This window comes from Chiloscyllium plagiosum, chromosome 40 (assembly GCF_004010195.1).
Source record: "Chiloscyllium plagiosum isolate BGI_BamShark_2017 chromosome 40, ASM401019v2, whole genome shotgun sequence".
NCBI classification, from domain to species: Eukaryota; Metazoa; Chordata; class Chondrichthyes; order Orectolobiformes; family Hemiscylliidae; genus Chiloscyllium; species Chiloscyllium plagiosum.
Window position 1 is genome coordinate 15,379,306 of NC_057749.1, and position 17,686 is coordinate 15,396,991.

General features: G+C 44.4%; 1 protein-coding gene across 1 annotated transcript in view; it reads right to left on the reverse strand.

Moving 5' to 3' along the window:
* ttc23 (tetratricopeptide repeat domain 23) overlaps positions 1-17,686 on the reverse strand; it is a 70,812-nt gene that overhangs the window by 12,856 nt on the left and 40,270 nt on the right. The window contains exons 6-9 of the mRNA XM_043680424.1: positions 15,857-16,034; positions 7,759-7,864; positions 5,397-5,524; positions 4,955-5,104 (exon numbers count right to left, since the gene is read on the reverse strand). Coding sequence (XP_043536359.1) covers positions 4,955-5,104; positions 5,397-5,524; positions 7,759-7,864; positions 15,857-16,034 — 562 coding nt within the window. The remainder of the gene's footprint in view (positions 1-4,954; positions 5,105-5,396; positions 5,525-7,758; positions 7,865-15,856; positions 16,035-17,686) is intronic.

Genomic DNA, 17,686 nt, shown 5'->3' on the forward strand with positions numbered 1-17,686 from the left:
TTGACCTTCAGCTGAGTGTCTCATTAGGGCGACTCCACAGGGCAGTTAACAGTCAACAACATTGCTGTGGGTCTATTAGATTCCCTACAGTATGGAAACAGGCCCTTCAGCCCAACAAGTCCACACCGACCCTTCAAAGAGTAATCCACCCATACCGATTCCCCTACACTACATTAACTCCTGACTAATGCACCTATCACTACGGCCAATTTAGCATGACCAATTCACCTGACCTGCACATCTTTGGACTGTGGGAGGAAACTGGAGCACCTGGAGGAAACCCACGCAGACACGGGGAGAATGTGCAAACTCCACACAGTCACCTGAGGTGCGAATTGAACTCAGGTCCCTGATACTGTGAGGCAGCAGTGCTAACTACTGAGCCACCGTGCTGTCTGGAATCACATGTAAACCAGACTGGGTAAGGATGGCAGATTTCCTACCCTGAATGACATTATTGAACCAGGTTTGCTTTTAAAACAAACAGTGGTCACCACCAGCTTTCAATTCCAGATTCTTTTATTCATTGAATTTAAATTTCACTACCTGCTGTGGTGGGATTTGAACCCACATCTACAGAACAATAACTTGGGCCTCTGGATTACGAGTTCAGTACACTATCAGTCCCTACCAGTTGCACAGAGCAAAAGCTCCTTTGAAAGCAACTGAGATAAATAATCACTTTATCTCAAAAGTGGGGGAGTCTTGGCCAGTGTAGAGTTTTCATCCTTTTCTGGACAATGATAAGGTACGTTTTGCATCTTTGAACGCAGAAGGAAATTGCTTTCAATGATAAAGCACTCACTCAGTACCGGGAGTGATTATACCGTCTAGTCTCTGAAATGGGATTTGAACCTTTAATCGTCTGACTTGGAGGCCAGGGTTTTAGACATGATGCCAGCACCACACGAGATGGACTGCCTCTGCTTTTGTCTTTGCGGTTAATTATTCAGATGCTTGAAAGACGAATAGCAGTTTTTTTAAACAATTCAGCATCAACTGCATTTATTTCAAACGTGCCCTCTTAAAACTGGCTTTGTCTTTTCAAGAAAAGAAATGAATTATGGGCATCTTACAACAAACTCCTCTTTCAGTGAAGTAGCCAAAATGTGCTTCATATTCAAGCTGACATGACATTAAACTAAATCAACTGATTGTGCTAATACAAAGCCCTTTTGTGCGCAGGAATATCGAGTTAAATGTTGGGTAGTTCATAACAAACAGCTATAACCAATTGTAAAGGAATATTTATTGATCCTAATTTGTGTGTTTATTGGTCAGATGAATTCACATGTGTTGGAAGAGCAACAAAACAAAATTAACTGGCACGCTGCTTTCAAAACAAGTCAATAAACAGCCAAAATTTTAACTGGTTAGCTCGAACAATTACAACTACTGTCAGACTGCTGGGCGTTGTAATTCAATAAAGTCCATCACAAAATACATTAGCTGTCTCAGTCTCTCAGCCATTTTCTCCCACTTCAATTGGAATACTGTTGTTTCATTTGAATTAGTCATAGGATATGAGTCTTAGCAACAAGCCCAGCAATTGTCGCAAATTCTTAACTGCCTTTGAGAAGGGGGTGGTGAGCTGCCTTTTTAAAACCGCTGCTGACCATGTGATGTAGTATACCCCATGGTGCTTTTCCTGATGCCGGTTTATAGAAACAAGTGGCTTGCTGGGCCATTTCACAATGGATTAAAGAATCAGCACATCACTGTCTGCCAGACTGGGTAAGAAGAGCAGACGTCCGTCCTTGAAGGACATTACGTTATTTAGACGATTTTGGACATGGTCATTACTACTGAGATTACCATTATATCCAGGTTTAGATTAGATTCCCTACAGTATGGAAACAGGCCCTTTGGCCCAACAAGTCCACACCAACCCTTCGAAGAGTAATCCACCCAGACCCACTCCTCTACATTTACCTCTGACTAATGCACCTGTTGCTATGGGCAATTTAGCACGGCCAATTCACCTGACCCGCGCATCTTTGGACTGTGGGAGGAAACTGGAGCACCCTGAGGAAACCTACACAGACACGGGGAGAATGTACAAACTCCACACAGAGTCTGGAATTGAATCCGGGTCCCTGGCGCTCTGAGGCAGCAGTGAATTAATGAATGAATGAATTAATTGAATTTAAAATCCAGAGTCACTGTGGTGTTATTTGAATTTATGTCTCTAAAATGTTAGTCCAGCCTCTGGATTAGTGGTCCAGTTTTATTACCACTATGCTACCATCCGAAAGAACAGATTCAAGAACAGCTTCTTCCCTGCCGTTATCAGGTCTTTCAATTGACCTCTTCAATCTTAATGTTGATCTCTCTCTGCACTTTCTCAGCAGCTGTGACACTCTATTCTGCACCCTGTTCAGTTACCCTGATGCACTTGTACAGTATGATCTGTCTGTAAATTCACCTGGACCACCTCGGACACTCCCCTCCCCTTCCTAGACCTCTCCATCTCCATTAACGGTGACTGACTCAACACGGACATTTAGCACAAACCCGCTGACTCCCATAGCTACCTGGACTACACCTCCTGCCAACCTGCCTCCAGTAAAAATGCTATCCCTTATTCCCAATTCCTCTGCCTCCACTGCATCTGCTCCCAGGAGGACCAATTCAACTCGAATCATACTCGATGGCCTTCTTCTTCAGAACCACAATTTCCTCTTCCATGTAGTCGATGAAGCCCTCCAGCGCATCTCATCCACTTCCAGCACCTCAGCCCTTGAACCCCACCCCTCCAATCACAACAAGTACAGAACCTCCCCTGGTTCTCACCTTCCACACCACCAACCTCCGTACACATCGCATCATCTCCGCCATTTTCACCACCCACAAACAGACCCCACTACCAGAGATATATTTCCCTTCCCATTGCTATCCATGTTCCAGACAGACCATTCCCTCCGCAACTCTCTTGTCAGGTCCATGCCCCCACCAACCCACTCTCCCTTCCTAACATCTTCCTCTGCCACCACAGGAATTGCAAAACCTGTGCCCACACTCCTCCCTTATCTCCGTCCAAGGTTCCAAAGGAGCCTTCCACATCCATCAGAGATTTACCTGCATTTCTACACATGTCATCTATTGTATCCATTGCTCCCAATGTGGTCTCCTCTATATTGGGGAGACAGGAACTCTACATGTGGAACACTTCAGAGAACATCTCTGGGACACATGCACAAAACAACCCCACCGCGCTGTGGCTGAACACTTCAACTCCCCCTCCCACACCCCCAATGACATGCAGGTCCTGGGCCTCCTCAATTGCCAAACCCTTGCCACCCAACGCCTGGAAGAAGAATGCCTCATCTTCCGCCTTGGGACTCTCCAACCACATGGGATCAATGTGGATTTCACTAGTTTCCTCATTTCCCCTCCCCCACCTTATTCCAACTTGGCACCACCCTCTTGACCTGTCCTACCTGTCTATCTTCCTTCCCACTATCCGCTCCACCCACCTCTCCGACCTATCACCTTCACCCCCCCCACCTTCACCCACCCATTGCATTCCCATCTACCTACTCCCCAGCCCCAGCCCCACCCGCTCCCATTTATCTCTGAGTCCTCTTGGCCCACAAGCCTCATTCCTGATGAAGGGCTTATGCTAGAAACGTCGATTCTCCTGTCCCTCGGATGTTGCCTGACCGGCTGTGCTTTTCCAGCACCACACTCTTGACTGTAAATCACCTGAGACAATGTTTTTCACTCTATCTTGATACACGTGAAAGTAGTAAATTAAATCAAATCTCCTCCAATGGCTCTAAGTGTTAAGATTTTGATTCTCTATAAACAAAAGGGGCATGTTCAAACCTTGCACCGTTTCTGAATTTCCCGGGAGTTTGGGGAGCCTACAGTTCCCTCTGCTTTCGCCCTGGCAATGCCTCGATTTATCAGAGCCAACTTGCCAACCAATCATATCCTAACTTGTTGTGATTGTTTGAAGTTTGGCATTCTTGCATTTGTCCTGATATATGCAAAAAGAAAGGTTTCAGCCAGGTGTTCCTTTTCAGCAATATACAACATGTAGATGATAAGCTCAGCCCTGCTGGAGAAAGTGAAGTGAATCTTGGGATGAGACGTGATGTCCTCCAGTTTGATCTGGATGTCATGGCCATGCTCACTGTCTAAGAATCATAAAATAAAATCATTGAATCCCTAGTGTGGAAACTGGCCATTTGACACTTGAGTCCACACCGACCCTCTGAAGACTAGCCCACCCAGACCTAACCCCTACCCTAACCCTGTAACCCTGCATTTCCCATGGCTAATCCACCTAACCTGCACATCCCTGGACACTATAAGCATCTTAGCAGGCCAATTCACCTAACCTGTGCATCTTTGGACTGTGGGAGGAAACAGAAAACCTACACAGACACGGGGAACATATTCAAACTCCACACAGACAGTGGCCGAAGGGTAGAATTGAATCTGAGTCCCTGGCACTGTGAGGCAGCAGTACCAAATACTGAACCACTGCACTACCCGCAAAGGCTGACACTTTGAGGCTGGTCAATCAGGTGAAGTACATAAGTGCAATCAAACAAAAACATCAATCATTACCTTCAGGACAGAAGAAAATACAGAAGAGGACAGGGAGGAAAAGACTACAAGATAGGTTCCAGAAATCAGCCATTAAAACAAAAAATAAATGGGCTACGGCCTTTCTGACATTCCATCACTGGTATCAATTAAGGAAAACCCCTGCATTTATATAGCATCTTTCACGCTGTGAGGATATACCAATGCCAGTGAAGTACTCTGCTCTTGAAGAGTATTCACCGTTTTATCACAAGTAAGGGTGACTCTGCCAATTTTGGAGCGGCAAGGTTCCCACTATTAGCGCTACAATAAATGATCAGGTAATCAGGGTTTAAGTGTTGGTTGAGAATACTTTGTCGCAATGATTACATTGTTCCACCACACACTCAGCACTCACCTTCTTGAACATTTTGTAAGCTGCTTTTTGATGCCCCTCTGCTAGTTCGATTCCTCCAAACAGATGATACGTTTCTTCTACCTCGACGCTGAAGTCTCCAAATGTGGAAAGCTTGGCCGGGAGAGATTCGTGAAGTAACCTTGAGGCAGTCTGCAACCAACACACAATCAACATTAACTTGCATCTACGCAGAAATAAACCCAGCCACACCTTCATTTTAAGGTGCCTATGTTGGTTTTCAAGCCCCCCCCCGCCAACTCAGTGACCTCTTCCAGCCCTACAAACCTCTCAGATCTCTGCCCACCTCAAATACTGGATTCTTGCGCACTCTCAATTTATCACCAACATTTTCCTGTTCCCTGCTTTCCCGAAAGTTAGATACCATTCAGAAGCTGAAATCTAAAAAAAGAAATCCAACAAAAATTTGAGTACTTCCTCTTACCGCATAATTTTTGGTCAGGATTAAGAATCGACAGTAATCATCAAGGATTGAGAGGGATGTTGCATGTTCAGCTCCCAAGGCTGTCTGGTAACATTGCAGGGTCTGCTTGTAGAACTTCTCTGCTTCATCTAAAAGATCCAAACAACCTTGCAATTAGTGGATATAACAACATTTGTGAAGATATTGTCACATATAAATAAGAGCACTATAAATAGTTTTACTGTTGTGATCACTATACAAATGATCTCAATACAAACAGAGATTGTCCAAAGTTAAACATCACACATCACCAGGTTATAGTCCAACAGGTTTAACTGGAAGCACTAGCTTTCGAAGCACTGCTCCTTCATCAGGTGGCTGTCATACCCCTGATGAAGGAGCAGCGCTCCGATAATTAGTGCTTCCAATTAAACCTGTTGGACTATAACCTGGTGTTGAAGGGATGAAGGGCTTTTCCCGAAACGTCGATTTTCCTGCTCCTTGGATGCTGCCTGACCTGCTGTGCTTTTCCAGCACCATTCTGATCTAAACTCTGGTTTCCATCATCTGCAGTCCTCACGTTTGCCTATAACCTGGTGTTGTGTGATTTTTAACTTTGTACACCCCAGTTCAACACCAGCATCTCCAAATCATGATATTGTACAGAAATGTTTATGCAACAAAATATCACAGAAGGCAAGTGTGGAAAAGGAGAATAACAAGGATGAATTGAGAGTTTTGGAATGTAGCTAAAGGTAGGTTTGGAATAATGTGAAATAAATGTGACGGGGAGGGTGGTAGTAAGGTAGATGGGGATGAGAGTGGACATTCTGGGGTTGAGAGTTATGGTGACTTAAGACCAGGGCACCAAGTGAGCAGGGGAAAGGAAAATCTGAAACTCCTTCAAGATTGGATTTCCTGTACAATCACTTTTAAATTTTCACTTCACTGAAACTATGATGAATGGTAAAAAGTAACTGAAAGGACTGCGGATGCTGTAAATCAGGAACAAAAATAGAAGTTGCTGGAAAAGCTCAGCAGGTCTGACAGTATGTGTGCAGAGAAATCAGAGTTAACGTTTCGGGTCGAGTGACCCTTCTTCAGAACTGATGGTAGCGAGGAAAATGTGGTTTATAAGCAGAAGATAGGGTTGGGGTGAGGGAGAGGAGTAAATGATAGGTAGGAATAGAGCACACAGAGAGAGAAGAACAGTTGGACAGACAAAGGAGTGGCTAATGATTTAGCTAGGAAGGTGAATAGCTATTAACGAGGACTGTTGGTGGCTAACAATGGGTTGTGCGCAATAGCAGACTATATGATAACAAGGTCCTGATGAAGGGCTTTTGCCCAAAACGTCAATTTTCCTGCTCCTCGGATGTTGTCTGACCTGCTGTGCTTCTTCAGCACCACTCTGATCTAAACTCTGGGTTCCACCATCTGCAGTCCTCACTTTTGCCTATATGTCAGTGGGGGTAGGAGTAAGGTTATGGGAGAGCTCAAGCCCTAAAGCTTTTCAACTCAATATTGAGTCCAGAAGGCTGCAAGGTCCCCAAGTGGAAAATGAGATGCTGTTCTTCCAGCTTGCGCTGAGCTTTTCTGGAGCACTGCAGCAACCCTGAGGCAGACATGTTGCCCAGAGAACAGCCTTTGTCTATGATGGATGGTGCTCACCGCATTGTAAAACAATGCATACTGCTCTTATTAACAATGTAGAGCATTCCTTCCAGTAAAAGCCTGGTTCTGTCATAGACAGTTCACACAACACAATCAACACTGAAACAAAAACAGAAATCGGCAGTGAAACTCAGCAGGTCTGGCAGCATCCGTGTGAAGACAGCAGAGTTCACATTGAGTCTGGTCCTATGACAGTCACTGGATTTGAAATCTTTTTCCCCACTGATGCTGCCAAACCGCTGCGGTTCATCAGCGATTTCTGCTTTTGTTTCAGATATCCAGCTTCCGCAGTTCTTTGTTTTATTTTCAAATCAACACAGTGTCTGCCTGTTGATTGGGAGCCAACGATCAGAGCTGCAAATGTACATTTATATAGTGCCTTTAACATAGTAAGATTCCCCAAAGTACTTTACACCACAGGCACTTAAAGAAAACCAACACTGAGCCAAAGGCTTGGGGAGAAGGGGTAGGTCTTAAAGGATGAAAGGCAGAGCATTAGATAGCTTTAAGGAGGGAGTTCCTAAACAATGGCTGAGGTAGCTGAAGGGCACAGTCACCAACGGTGGGATGAAAGAGGACTTTTAAGAAGCGAGAATTGTAGGAATGTTTTGAGAAAGGGTGTGATTTTACACACAGGGGTGACTGAGGAAAGAAATGGGTGGTGTTTGGCGTCTGTGATGGGGCACAGAAATGCTTCTAAGAGACTTACAGTGATCCTCAGCTCTGCCAGTGGATGCGTAGGCCTCTGCTAGAGCATGAGTTATTTGTCCCTCCTCCTCTCCAGAGGCAGAATTAGTCAGTACGATGGAATGAGCCTGTAAAACACACAAGAGATCCAGGTTTACATTACAGGGCTGGAACTGCCAGCTCCTTATTGCAGGCCAGGAGACTGAAACTGATCATGGTGGAACACTGGAGAAATTCTACAGAGTATGTCCGAGTACAAGACATTAGAAACTCCATTCAGTGACAGTAATATGTAGGACTGAGCAAATTTTACAAATTAAAATAAATGACATTAAATCTCAAAATATTAAATGATAACGTTATCCTTTAAAAAGAGGGCCTAAATCCATGTAGCAAGTTAAGCTGTGCTGCCCAGATCACAGTGGTTTCTGCTTGCCCCTGCATTGCAGGTGAGGATGACTGTCTTCCATGAGTCCAGAGGTGATAGAGTAAGCTAATTTGGGATTGGCAGGCTTTATAGCAAGTTGGCCATTTATTGTCCTGTGGGATGTCTTGTCATAGAGTCATAGAGAGGTACAGCATGGAAACAGACCCTTCAGTCCAACTCGACCAAGCCGACCAGATATCCCAACCCAATCTAGTCCTATTTGCCAGCATTTGGCCCATATCCCTCTAACCCTTCCTATAGATATACCCATTCAGATGTCTTTTAAATGTTGAAATTGTACCAGCCTCCACCACTTCCTCTGGCAGCTCATTCCACACACGTACCACCCTCTGTGTGGAAAAAGTTGCCCCTTAGGCCGTTTTTAAATCTTTCCCCTCTCACATTAAACCTATGCCTTCTAGTTGTGGTCTCCTCCACCCTGGGGAAAAAAACTTGTCTATTTATCTAATCCATGTCCCTCATGATTTTACAAACCTCTAAAAGGTCACCCCTCAGCCTTCAATGCTCCAGGGAAAATAGCTCCAGCCTATTCAGCCTCTCCCTACAGCTTAAACCCTCCAACCCTGGCAACATCCTTGTAAATGTTTTCTGAATCCTTTCAAGTTTCACAACACCCTTCCCATAGCAGGGAGACGAGAGTTGCACGCAGTACTCCAAAAGTAGCCTCAATAATGTCATATACAGCTGCAACATGACCTCTCAATTCTTGAAGAAGGGCTTATGCCCGAAACGTCGATTCTCCTGTTCCCTGGATGCTGCCTGACCTGCTGCGCTTTTCCAGCAACACATTTTCAGCTCTCAATTCCTATACTCAATGCTCTTATAAGAGGACTCAAAATAATTTTTATTTGTCAAGGATCCTTCTTGAAATTAGCTGCAGGGCCCAGTTTTGATTTTCAGGGGCTACTTTCTGGCTTTCAGGGGCTCCTTTTTGCAGTATCATTAACTCCTTCATTCGGTAATGCAGTCACCTAGTAAAAACACCATCTGAATTTGTGTTGGTTTATGAAGGAATTGGACCCACACTGAAGCAGAATTAGGAAAATTCTTCAATGTCCTCAATAAGTATCACCATTCCTTTAAACTTACATCCACAATACACAAGGTATGCCTTAGCTTCTTATACATCTCAGTATTTAAATTGACATGGACAACAGGCAAAAGTTAGCAAATACTTTTATAAAGGAAGTACAGAATACTGACACCCTTCAGTACACAAAAATCAACATCTTCAACATGCTTTTTCATGGTCTGGTGGGGTTACAGCTAAACCATTGCATGGTTACCTCAAACACTTATCACTGCACCTTAAGTAATTTGTAATATCTAAGATGCTTTGAGATGTGATAACACACAGATGCCAAATTTTAGGGAATAAAGCTGCTTGATATTAAGTGATATAATCGCTAGTGCTGATTACTAAAATATCCACATTTCACATTGTAGCTCCTGATCACCTGCAGCTTTAACCAAGAGACTCCACACTGATTTGCACGGAATTCATGACCTCAATTTTCCCATTTCCGGCTAGGTGATGATTCCTTTGTTGTAAAGTTTAAAACTATTTCTACCCTTCGCAATCCTTTGCAGGCTCTTACTCCCTGTTGCAGCCACACTCCCCACTTTGCAGCCTCTCAATCTCCCCTGACAGCTCCTCCCTCCACAACGTTACAGCCCCACACGCTGCACCTCTCTTCACACTTTGCAGCCTCACTTCCTCTCCAGGCTCTCGAGCTCGAGCCACCCAATTAAAACAGACCAGGAGGACTTTCCTGTCTTGGAAGGTAGTGAATTTGCGAAATCTTTCCTGCAGAAGGCTGTCGAGTCTGGGATGTGAAGTTCAAGGTTGAGATAGACTTTTAATCAGTAAGGGAATCAAGGGTCAGGGGGAAAGGCAGGAAAATACAGGTGAGGATGAACAGATCTCACTGAGTGGTGGAGCAGACTTGATGGGCTGAATGGCCTACTTCTGCTTCTATCCTTACGGTCTTATAGTAGGATCTGCTAAATGTTTCCAGTTATTGCAACTCCTGAATTTATAAAACCTTAAACTATTCACTCCCCATTTATTTGCAAAGAATTTATTCTCCTCAGGGATTTTAAGTTTTCTTGGGTTCCTGTTAACTGAATGTTCCTTTTCTGACATGTTTAAAACTGCTCTCTCTTATTTATAGCCTTTGCCTCCTTCTCTTGTGGCGTGGCATGGCACCGCACCTCATCTCACCTGTTCCAATGACCATCTAATAGCCAACTCTCTCCTTTTCTCCAACACTCTCCCACCACCAGAGGACAAATCTCCTTGCCTTGGCACAAAGTGAGGACCCAGAGACTCCCTCGCTGCTATCATGCTGACTCTATGAGCTGCCACAGTGAACTCATAGAGTCAGCAAATACAGGAGACAACTAACCTGTGATTGGAGGAGTTCCTCCTTCCTGTTCTACTCATGGGCAGGGGTTGACATCACCTTGTGAGTGAGGTTTCATGGGAGGTGGTCATTGCCTGCCACCTGTGTAGCATTAACGTCACTTGCCACTTAGCATCAGAGAGTTGGGGTCAGTTAGCTGGATGGCTGGTTTGTGATGCAGAGATGCTAGCAGCTTGGGTTCAATTCCTGCACTGACTGAGGTTACCATGAAGAACTCTCCTTCTCAATGTCATCCCCTCACCTGACCCTCAGGTTAAACCACCACTACCTGTCTTGCTGTCTCTAATGAGGAAGCAGCCCTTTGGTTCAGTAGGAATATGGCTACTTTATCTTTACTTATCAGCCCAAGCTGCTGATGTGGATGGTAACTTGTATGAGATGCTACCTGGGTGGGGAATGAAAAAACACTTCTATCCAACTGAAGAAGCCACAACCTACATGGAAAATTTATGAGCATATCAATGCAACAGCTGCACATTTAATGCCTTTTTTTTCGTTATTCATCGCTTGTGAGGGCATCACAGCTGAATGTGGACACATACAACCACATGTCAGTGACCAGGATAAGCAATCCTTATTTTACTGTACTTTCTTCCTGGGTCCCACAGGCACTGAACCCTCCCCGCTGCCTTTTTCAAACAACTGACCCTGCACAGACTGAGGAGTGAGTCCGAGAGCTCTGTAACATCTGCAGCCCAGTTCCATTTGACTGGATCATCAACAGAGGTGTCACAAAGCTAGTCCACTTTTTTTTCCTAAAAGCTGTTCCTTGGCTCAAGGATACTCTGTCCTTGCTATTTTTCAGAGGGGTAACAAACCAGGCCAGGCTCCGATCAGTCTGGCTTGGTACAGAGATGAAAAGAATTTTGACAGGTCTTTTGTTTATAGGTAAACAGATGCGACTTCAGGCCAAAGTGGTCATGTTTTAGAAGTGACCTGTATAATGAAAGGGGAGTGGTCAGCTCTCTAGCTGAGTAGTTTAGTCTAGCCTTGAACTGGTGAGGGATTCAACAGGGAGCTGTGTGGAAACTCTCTCTCTCTTTCTGGCCTTCAACTTCAACATGTAAGTATGTGTTCCATTTATATTGGTTTTTAAAGGGAGTTTGCTTATTGGGACTGTTGTGTATATTCGGAACAGCATAATTAAGTCTAGTTTGGATAGACTGAGTTCTTAGGGGTTCTTTATTCTGTTCTTTGAGTTTCATTGTGTAATTTTGTGAATAAGTTTTTGTCTGTTTTAAAATCTAGTAGTCAACCTAGCTAACCTACTCCGGGCAATTTTCGGTGTACACTTACCGAAACAAATTGCAAAGTTAGATCTGGGCTGCCTGCTCAAGAATGTTTTGAATGGTCTGGCCTAATCCATAACAGAGGCAGAGCAGTGTTTCCCAAACATATCCCCCCAAATGTGACCCCATGCCGAGGTTTGAAAATTGGTGCGCCTGGCCTTCCAGTCATAATGGGATGACAGAGTGTAGGAGGGAGCTGTCAGAGTAAGGACCTTGTTAAAAGGGGGTACAGCTGTTTTAACTCGGTTAGAGCTCCACAGTGACCACTCTGGAGTCTCAGAACACCAAACTCTCAGCTTGTGAACCCACCTTGAAGCAGATAGTGAATTGCAACCTTTATATCGACAGGATTGGAATTCATGGATGAAGAACTTATGCTGCAGTTATACAAAACTCTGGTTGGACTGCACTTGGAGCACTGTGAGCAGATCAGGGCCCAACACCTTAGGAAGGATAGATTGGAGGGTGTACAATGTAGGTTTATAAGAATAATACCTGGACGGCAGGGGTTACATTATGAGGACAGACTATACAAATTTTGCCTGTTTCTCCAGAATTCAGAAGGGTAAGGGTTGATCTGATTGAAGTCTTCAAGGTATTAACAGGAAATGACAGGGTTGACAAACTACTTCCACTGGTTGGGGATTCTAGAACAATCAGTCATAGTCTGAGAATTAGGACCGGACTATTCAGGAGAGATGTTAGGAAGCACTTTTACACACAAAGGCTGGGAGATGCTCTGAACTCTTTTTCACAAACTACAGTGGATGCTGGATCAATTGTTAACTTTCAAATTAAAATAGATAATTTTTGTTAAGCAAAGGTATTAAGAGATATGGGCCAAAGGCAGGTATATGGAGTTAGGCCACAGATCAGCCAAGATCTCATTGAATGGCAGAAAAGGCATGGGGGGGCTGAATGGCCTCCTCCTGTTCCTATGTTCCTATAAACCCATTCCACCAAAACTCTGAACAACTGATGTTTTGAAAATAGATTATATGCCTCCACTATGGAGGCAGAAGCAAATGTTCTCTACTCTTAACCTTGGTAAATGAAATTATTTAGGGCATCAATTTAAAATAAAAGGTACTAATCTGCTAATACCATTAATGTAGAGCTTCTTTTAATTATATTCAGATGAGTGAAGTTCCAAATGTTCAGCTCTCAAAGGAAAGTGGGTGTGGTTGGGATTAATTGAATCGAGGGATAAAATGGAGATATATTTATTGTAATCTATGGTAAGTCTAGCACTTGGAAGTGAAATGAAAATAGATTAGCACTCAAGGTGTGTGGGCACAGCCCATTCATCAATTTGAAAGACAGATTGAACATTAAACATTCCAATACATTGCTTCGTGCAGTTTGCTAATCCTACAGAGGACGTGCCCAATATTAACTTCCTTGAGACGATTTTTATTTTGACCATATTAACCATGTCTAAGCCTGCAGTGAGCTGCCACTTCATTTATGAGAGTGAGTGGCCAATTGTTTTGGCTTGTCTATTTAAGTGAGGATCCTTGAACTTATGGTGAGCATATTTATAAACATAAAATCAGAAACCATGAGAAGCTCTGATTTGTTTTTAAAAACAGAAATGAGAAAGTTCTTGATGACTCGTGTTTTTGATCATGGAAAGTTAACACAAACCAATTCTGTAGTCTCAACATACAGCTCAGGAGGTTTTGGGTTCAAATCCTAATCCAGGAACTCAAGCACAAAAGTCTTGGCTGATCCAGTATTTATTTAATGAGGGAAGGTGAAACCAGCCTTGGTTGACTATTTGTATGGAATTTGTTCATTTTCCCTTTGTCTGCGTGGGTTTCCTCCGGACAGTCCAAAGGTATGCAGGTTAGGTACAATGGCGACGCCAGAATGCCCCATAGTCTCCAGAGAGGTGTCTGCTAGGTGGATTTGCCATGGGAAATAGGGGCATTACAGGGATAGGAGAGGTGTGGTAGGTCAGGCTGGGATGCTCTTCACAGGTTATGTGTGGACTCAATGGGCTGAATGGCCTGCTTCCATGCTGTAAGGATTCCATGATTCACCCATGGGAGTTTCGAAGAATGAGTGTGAACTTAGAGTCACAGAGCTTTTACAGCACAGAAATAGGCTATTTGGCCCAGCTGTCATCAAACTCTAATCTCATTTTCCAGGACTTGGCTCATAGCCTTATCTGCAATGGTGTATCAAATGCTTAGCTAAATGCTCCTTAAATGTCTTTATGTTTCCTGTCTCTACTATCCCTTTAGGCAGAATCCAGATATTCATAAACCTCTGGGTGAGAAAAATGTTTCCTCAAATTCCCTCTGTGGGAATTGGACTGTGGGAGGAAACCCACCCAGACACAAGCAGAATATGCAAACTCCAAACAAACAGCTTTGTAGAGCTGTAAACTTCCTGCTTCTTACCTTAAACTATGCTGTTTGGTTTCTGACCCCTGTCCTCAGGGGAGAAGGTTCTCCTTGTCTAACCCCCCCCTCAGAACTTTGTACACTTCAAACAGGTCCCCCTGAGCCGTATCCACACTAAGGAAAATAATGCCAGGCTGTCTCACCTCTCTTCACAGTTGAATTGCTCCAGTCCAGGTAACATCCTGGTGAGTCTTCTGTGTAACCATATCATCCTACAGTGTGATGGCCAGAACTGTAAACAGTACTCCAGCTGTGGCCTAACTAACATTATATACAGCTCCATCATATCCTCCTTGAAACATATACAGTTACTTCATTAGGAGACTGCATAGGTTGGATATCAGGTGTTTCCTCATGGAGACTAGAACCAGGAAGCACCATTTAGGAATAAGAAGTCTCCACTTTAAGATAAAGATGAGAATTTGTTTCCCTCAGAGGCTCAGCTGGTGAAAGGCTCTTCCTGAGAAAGCAGTTGAGGTTGGGTCATTGAATTCTTGAAGGCTGAGTTAGATTGCTTTTTACAAAAAGCAAATTACTGCTGGAGATTTGAAAGAAAAACAGGGAAGCTGGAGTAACTCAACAGGTCTGGCAGCACATGTGGAGAGAGAAACAGAATGGACGTTTTGAGTCCTTTCTGACTCTTGTTTGGAACTGAAGGAGGCTGGACAACTGATGGTTTCTCTGAAGCTGACAAAGTGGGGAGAAGGAGCACAGGGAACAAACAGGAAAGGTGGCCAAAGCAAACAGAGTGCTAATGGTAGGAGAGGAGATACAAATAGAGGGTCGATGTTAAGCAGCAGAAAATAGGTCAGCTTTGTTGAGAGTGAACTCATGCAAGTGGCACAGTGGTTAGCACTGCTGCCTCACAGTGCCAGGGATTCAGGTTCGATGCCGGCCTTGGGCAACTGTCTGTGTAGAGCTTGCACATTCTCCCCACTTCTGGATGGGTTTCCTCCCACAGTCCAAAGATGTGCAGGTTAGGTGCATTGGCCATGCTAAATTGCCCATAGTGTCCAGGGATGTGTAGGTTAGGTGCATTAGTGAGGGGAAATGTAGAGCAATGTGGGAAACTCTTTGGAGGGTCAGTGTGGACATGTTGGGCCAAATGGCCTGTTTCCACACTGGAGGGATTCTATTCTTCTATGTAAATAAATCAGGGAGTGAGGGTGGGCTAATCAAAACGGGGGAGAGGGATCATGGTCTGAAGTTGTTGAACTCAACGTTGAGTCCTCAAGGGTGTAAAGTGCCTGAGTAGAAAATGAGGTATTTTCCTCTTGTTTGCATTGAGCTTTACTGCAGTAGACCGAGGGGAAACCCCTTGCTCTCCTCCTCATGTTTCTGTAACCATCACTCTCCAGCCAACCAGCAACAGTACTCTCTCATCCGCTGAGCTACAACTCATCTCACTGGATCTGAAATTTCACCCAGGGGCCTCATCCAGAAACTGAAGAATGACAACGTTCAGTGGGGATTTCTTCTGACCATTTCTCTGCACTTGCCCATGATGCTGAGTCCAAATGGACCATGATGTCACCTCAGCTCTTACCTCCATGAGGAGCTGTGTGCTGGTGTCATGGGCACCTCTAGCACGCTCTGCTGCTGCCAAATCCCGATAGATAGAGACACACTCTATGCTGTTTTCACCCTTATCGACCTTCACTATTTGCAGCACTTTCTCAAAACACGCCACGGCTTCTACTGCCTTGTTCTCCTTCATGTACAACCTGGAGGATTACAGATACATTCATTCAGCTGTAGTACGTTTCAGACCAATTCCAACCCGATGTTCAAATTTTGAGCGATGGGAATACAAACTGGAAGAGATGGTTGCTAATGTGCTATCCACCATGATGCACTACAGCGCACACTTGGACCCACCTGAATGACCTCTAATTTATGAAATGAAATCTCCAATGAGGAGGCTGAGTGGCTCTCGGGGACATCAGCATGTCTGTCACATTGCAAAATGCACATAGTCTACTCAGAGTGGAAAACATGATGGCTAAACACGTTCTATGTTACTTTATGTGGTCTCACTGACTTCTACCTCAATACCTTTCTCTACACCAAAGCTTTCTGACATCTCTGGAACATGAATCTTCTCAGCAACTATGACTCTAAATGGGACTAGATCTGTTTAGAATGTCTGGTTGGTACAGATGAGTTGGACTGAAGGGGCTGTTTCTGTGCTGCATAACTCTGCCTGTTGTGGGCTATGCCTGTGACCTCCAGCACAGGAAGGGCATTGGCAATAGATCCTTAATCCACTCCAGGGATTGTGCCATGTGGTGTTGCCACCAATCTGACCCACACTTTACATGCAGCTTTGAGCTACAGCTGGTAATGGCAGAAGCTCCATATATTCTTCCTGACACATGGTCGTCTAAGAATCTATCCCACTGTCACCTTTGGAAAGATTGTATCTTCCTTGGAGGTTATGTCCTGGAGTAAGACTTGAACACTGAGCTTTTGGCTCAGAAGCAGGGAGGCTATCCACTGTGCCAGAAGACCTTCTGTAACACAAATAAATGAACCAAATTTAATTCAATCATGTTCATAGTCACAGATGGAGAAACCATCCTGAGATTCCCCAGTAAAGGGAGGTGGGACAATCAGGGAGATTCCCTGCTCCTAACTGGAACTAGATCAAAAGTCACATGACACCAGGTTATAGTCCAACAGGTTTAGATTAGATTAGATTAGATTAGATTACAGTGTGGAAACAGGCCCTTCGGCCCAACAAGTCCACACCAACCCGCTGAAGCGAAACCCACCCATACCCCTACATTTATCCCTTATCTAACACTACGGGCAATTTAGTATGGCCAATTCACCTGACCCTACACATCTTTGGACTGTGGGAGGAAACCAGAGCACCCGGAGGAAACCCACGCAGACACGGGGAGAACGTGCAAACTCCACACAGTCAGTCGCCTGAGGCGGGAATTGAACCCGGGTCTCTGGCGCTGTGAGGCAGCAGTGCTAACCACTGTGCCACCGTGTTTATTTGAATTACAAGCTTTTGGAGCATTGTTGAGAGTGTGCTGCTGGAAAAGCACAGCAGGTCAGCATCCGAGGAGCAGGAGAATCGACGTTTCAGGCATAAGCCCTTCATCACAGAACATAGAACATCGCAGTACAGGCCCTTCAGCCTTCGATGTTGCGCTGACCTGTCATACCAATCTGAAGCCCATCCCACCTACACTATTCCATGTACGTCCATATGCTTGTCCAATGACAACTTAAATGTACTTAAAGTTGGCGAATCTACTACCGTTGCAGGTAAAGCATTCCATACCCTTACTACTCTCTGAGTAAAGAAACTACCTCTGACATCTGTCCTATATCTATCACCCCTCAATTTAAAGCTATGCCC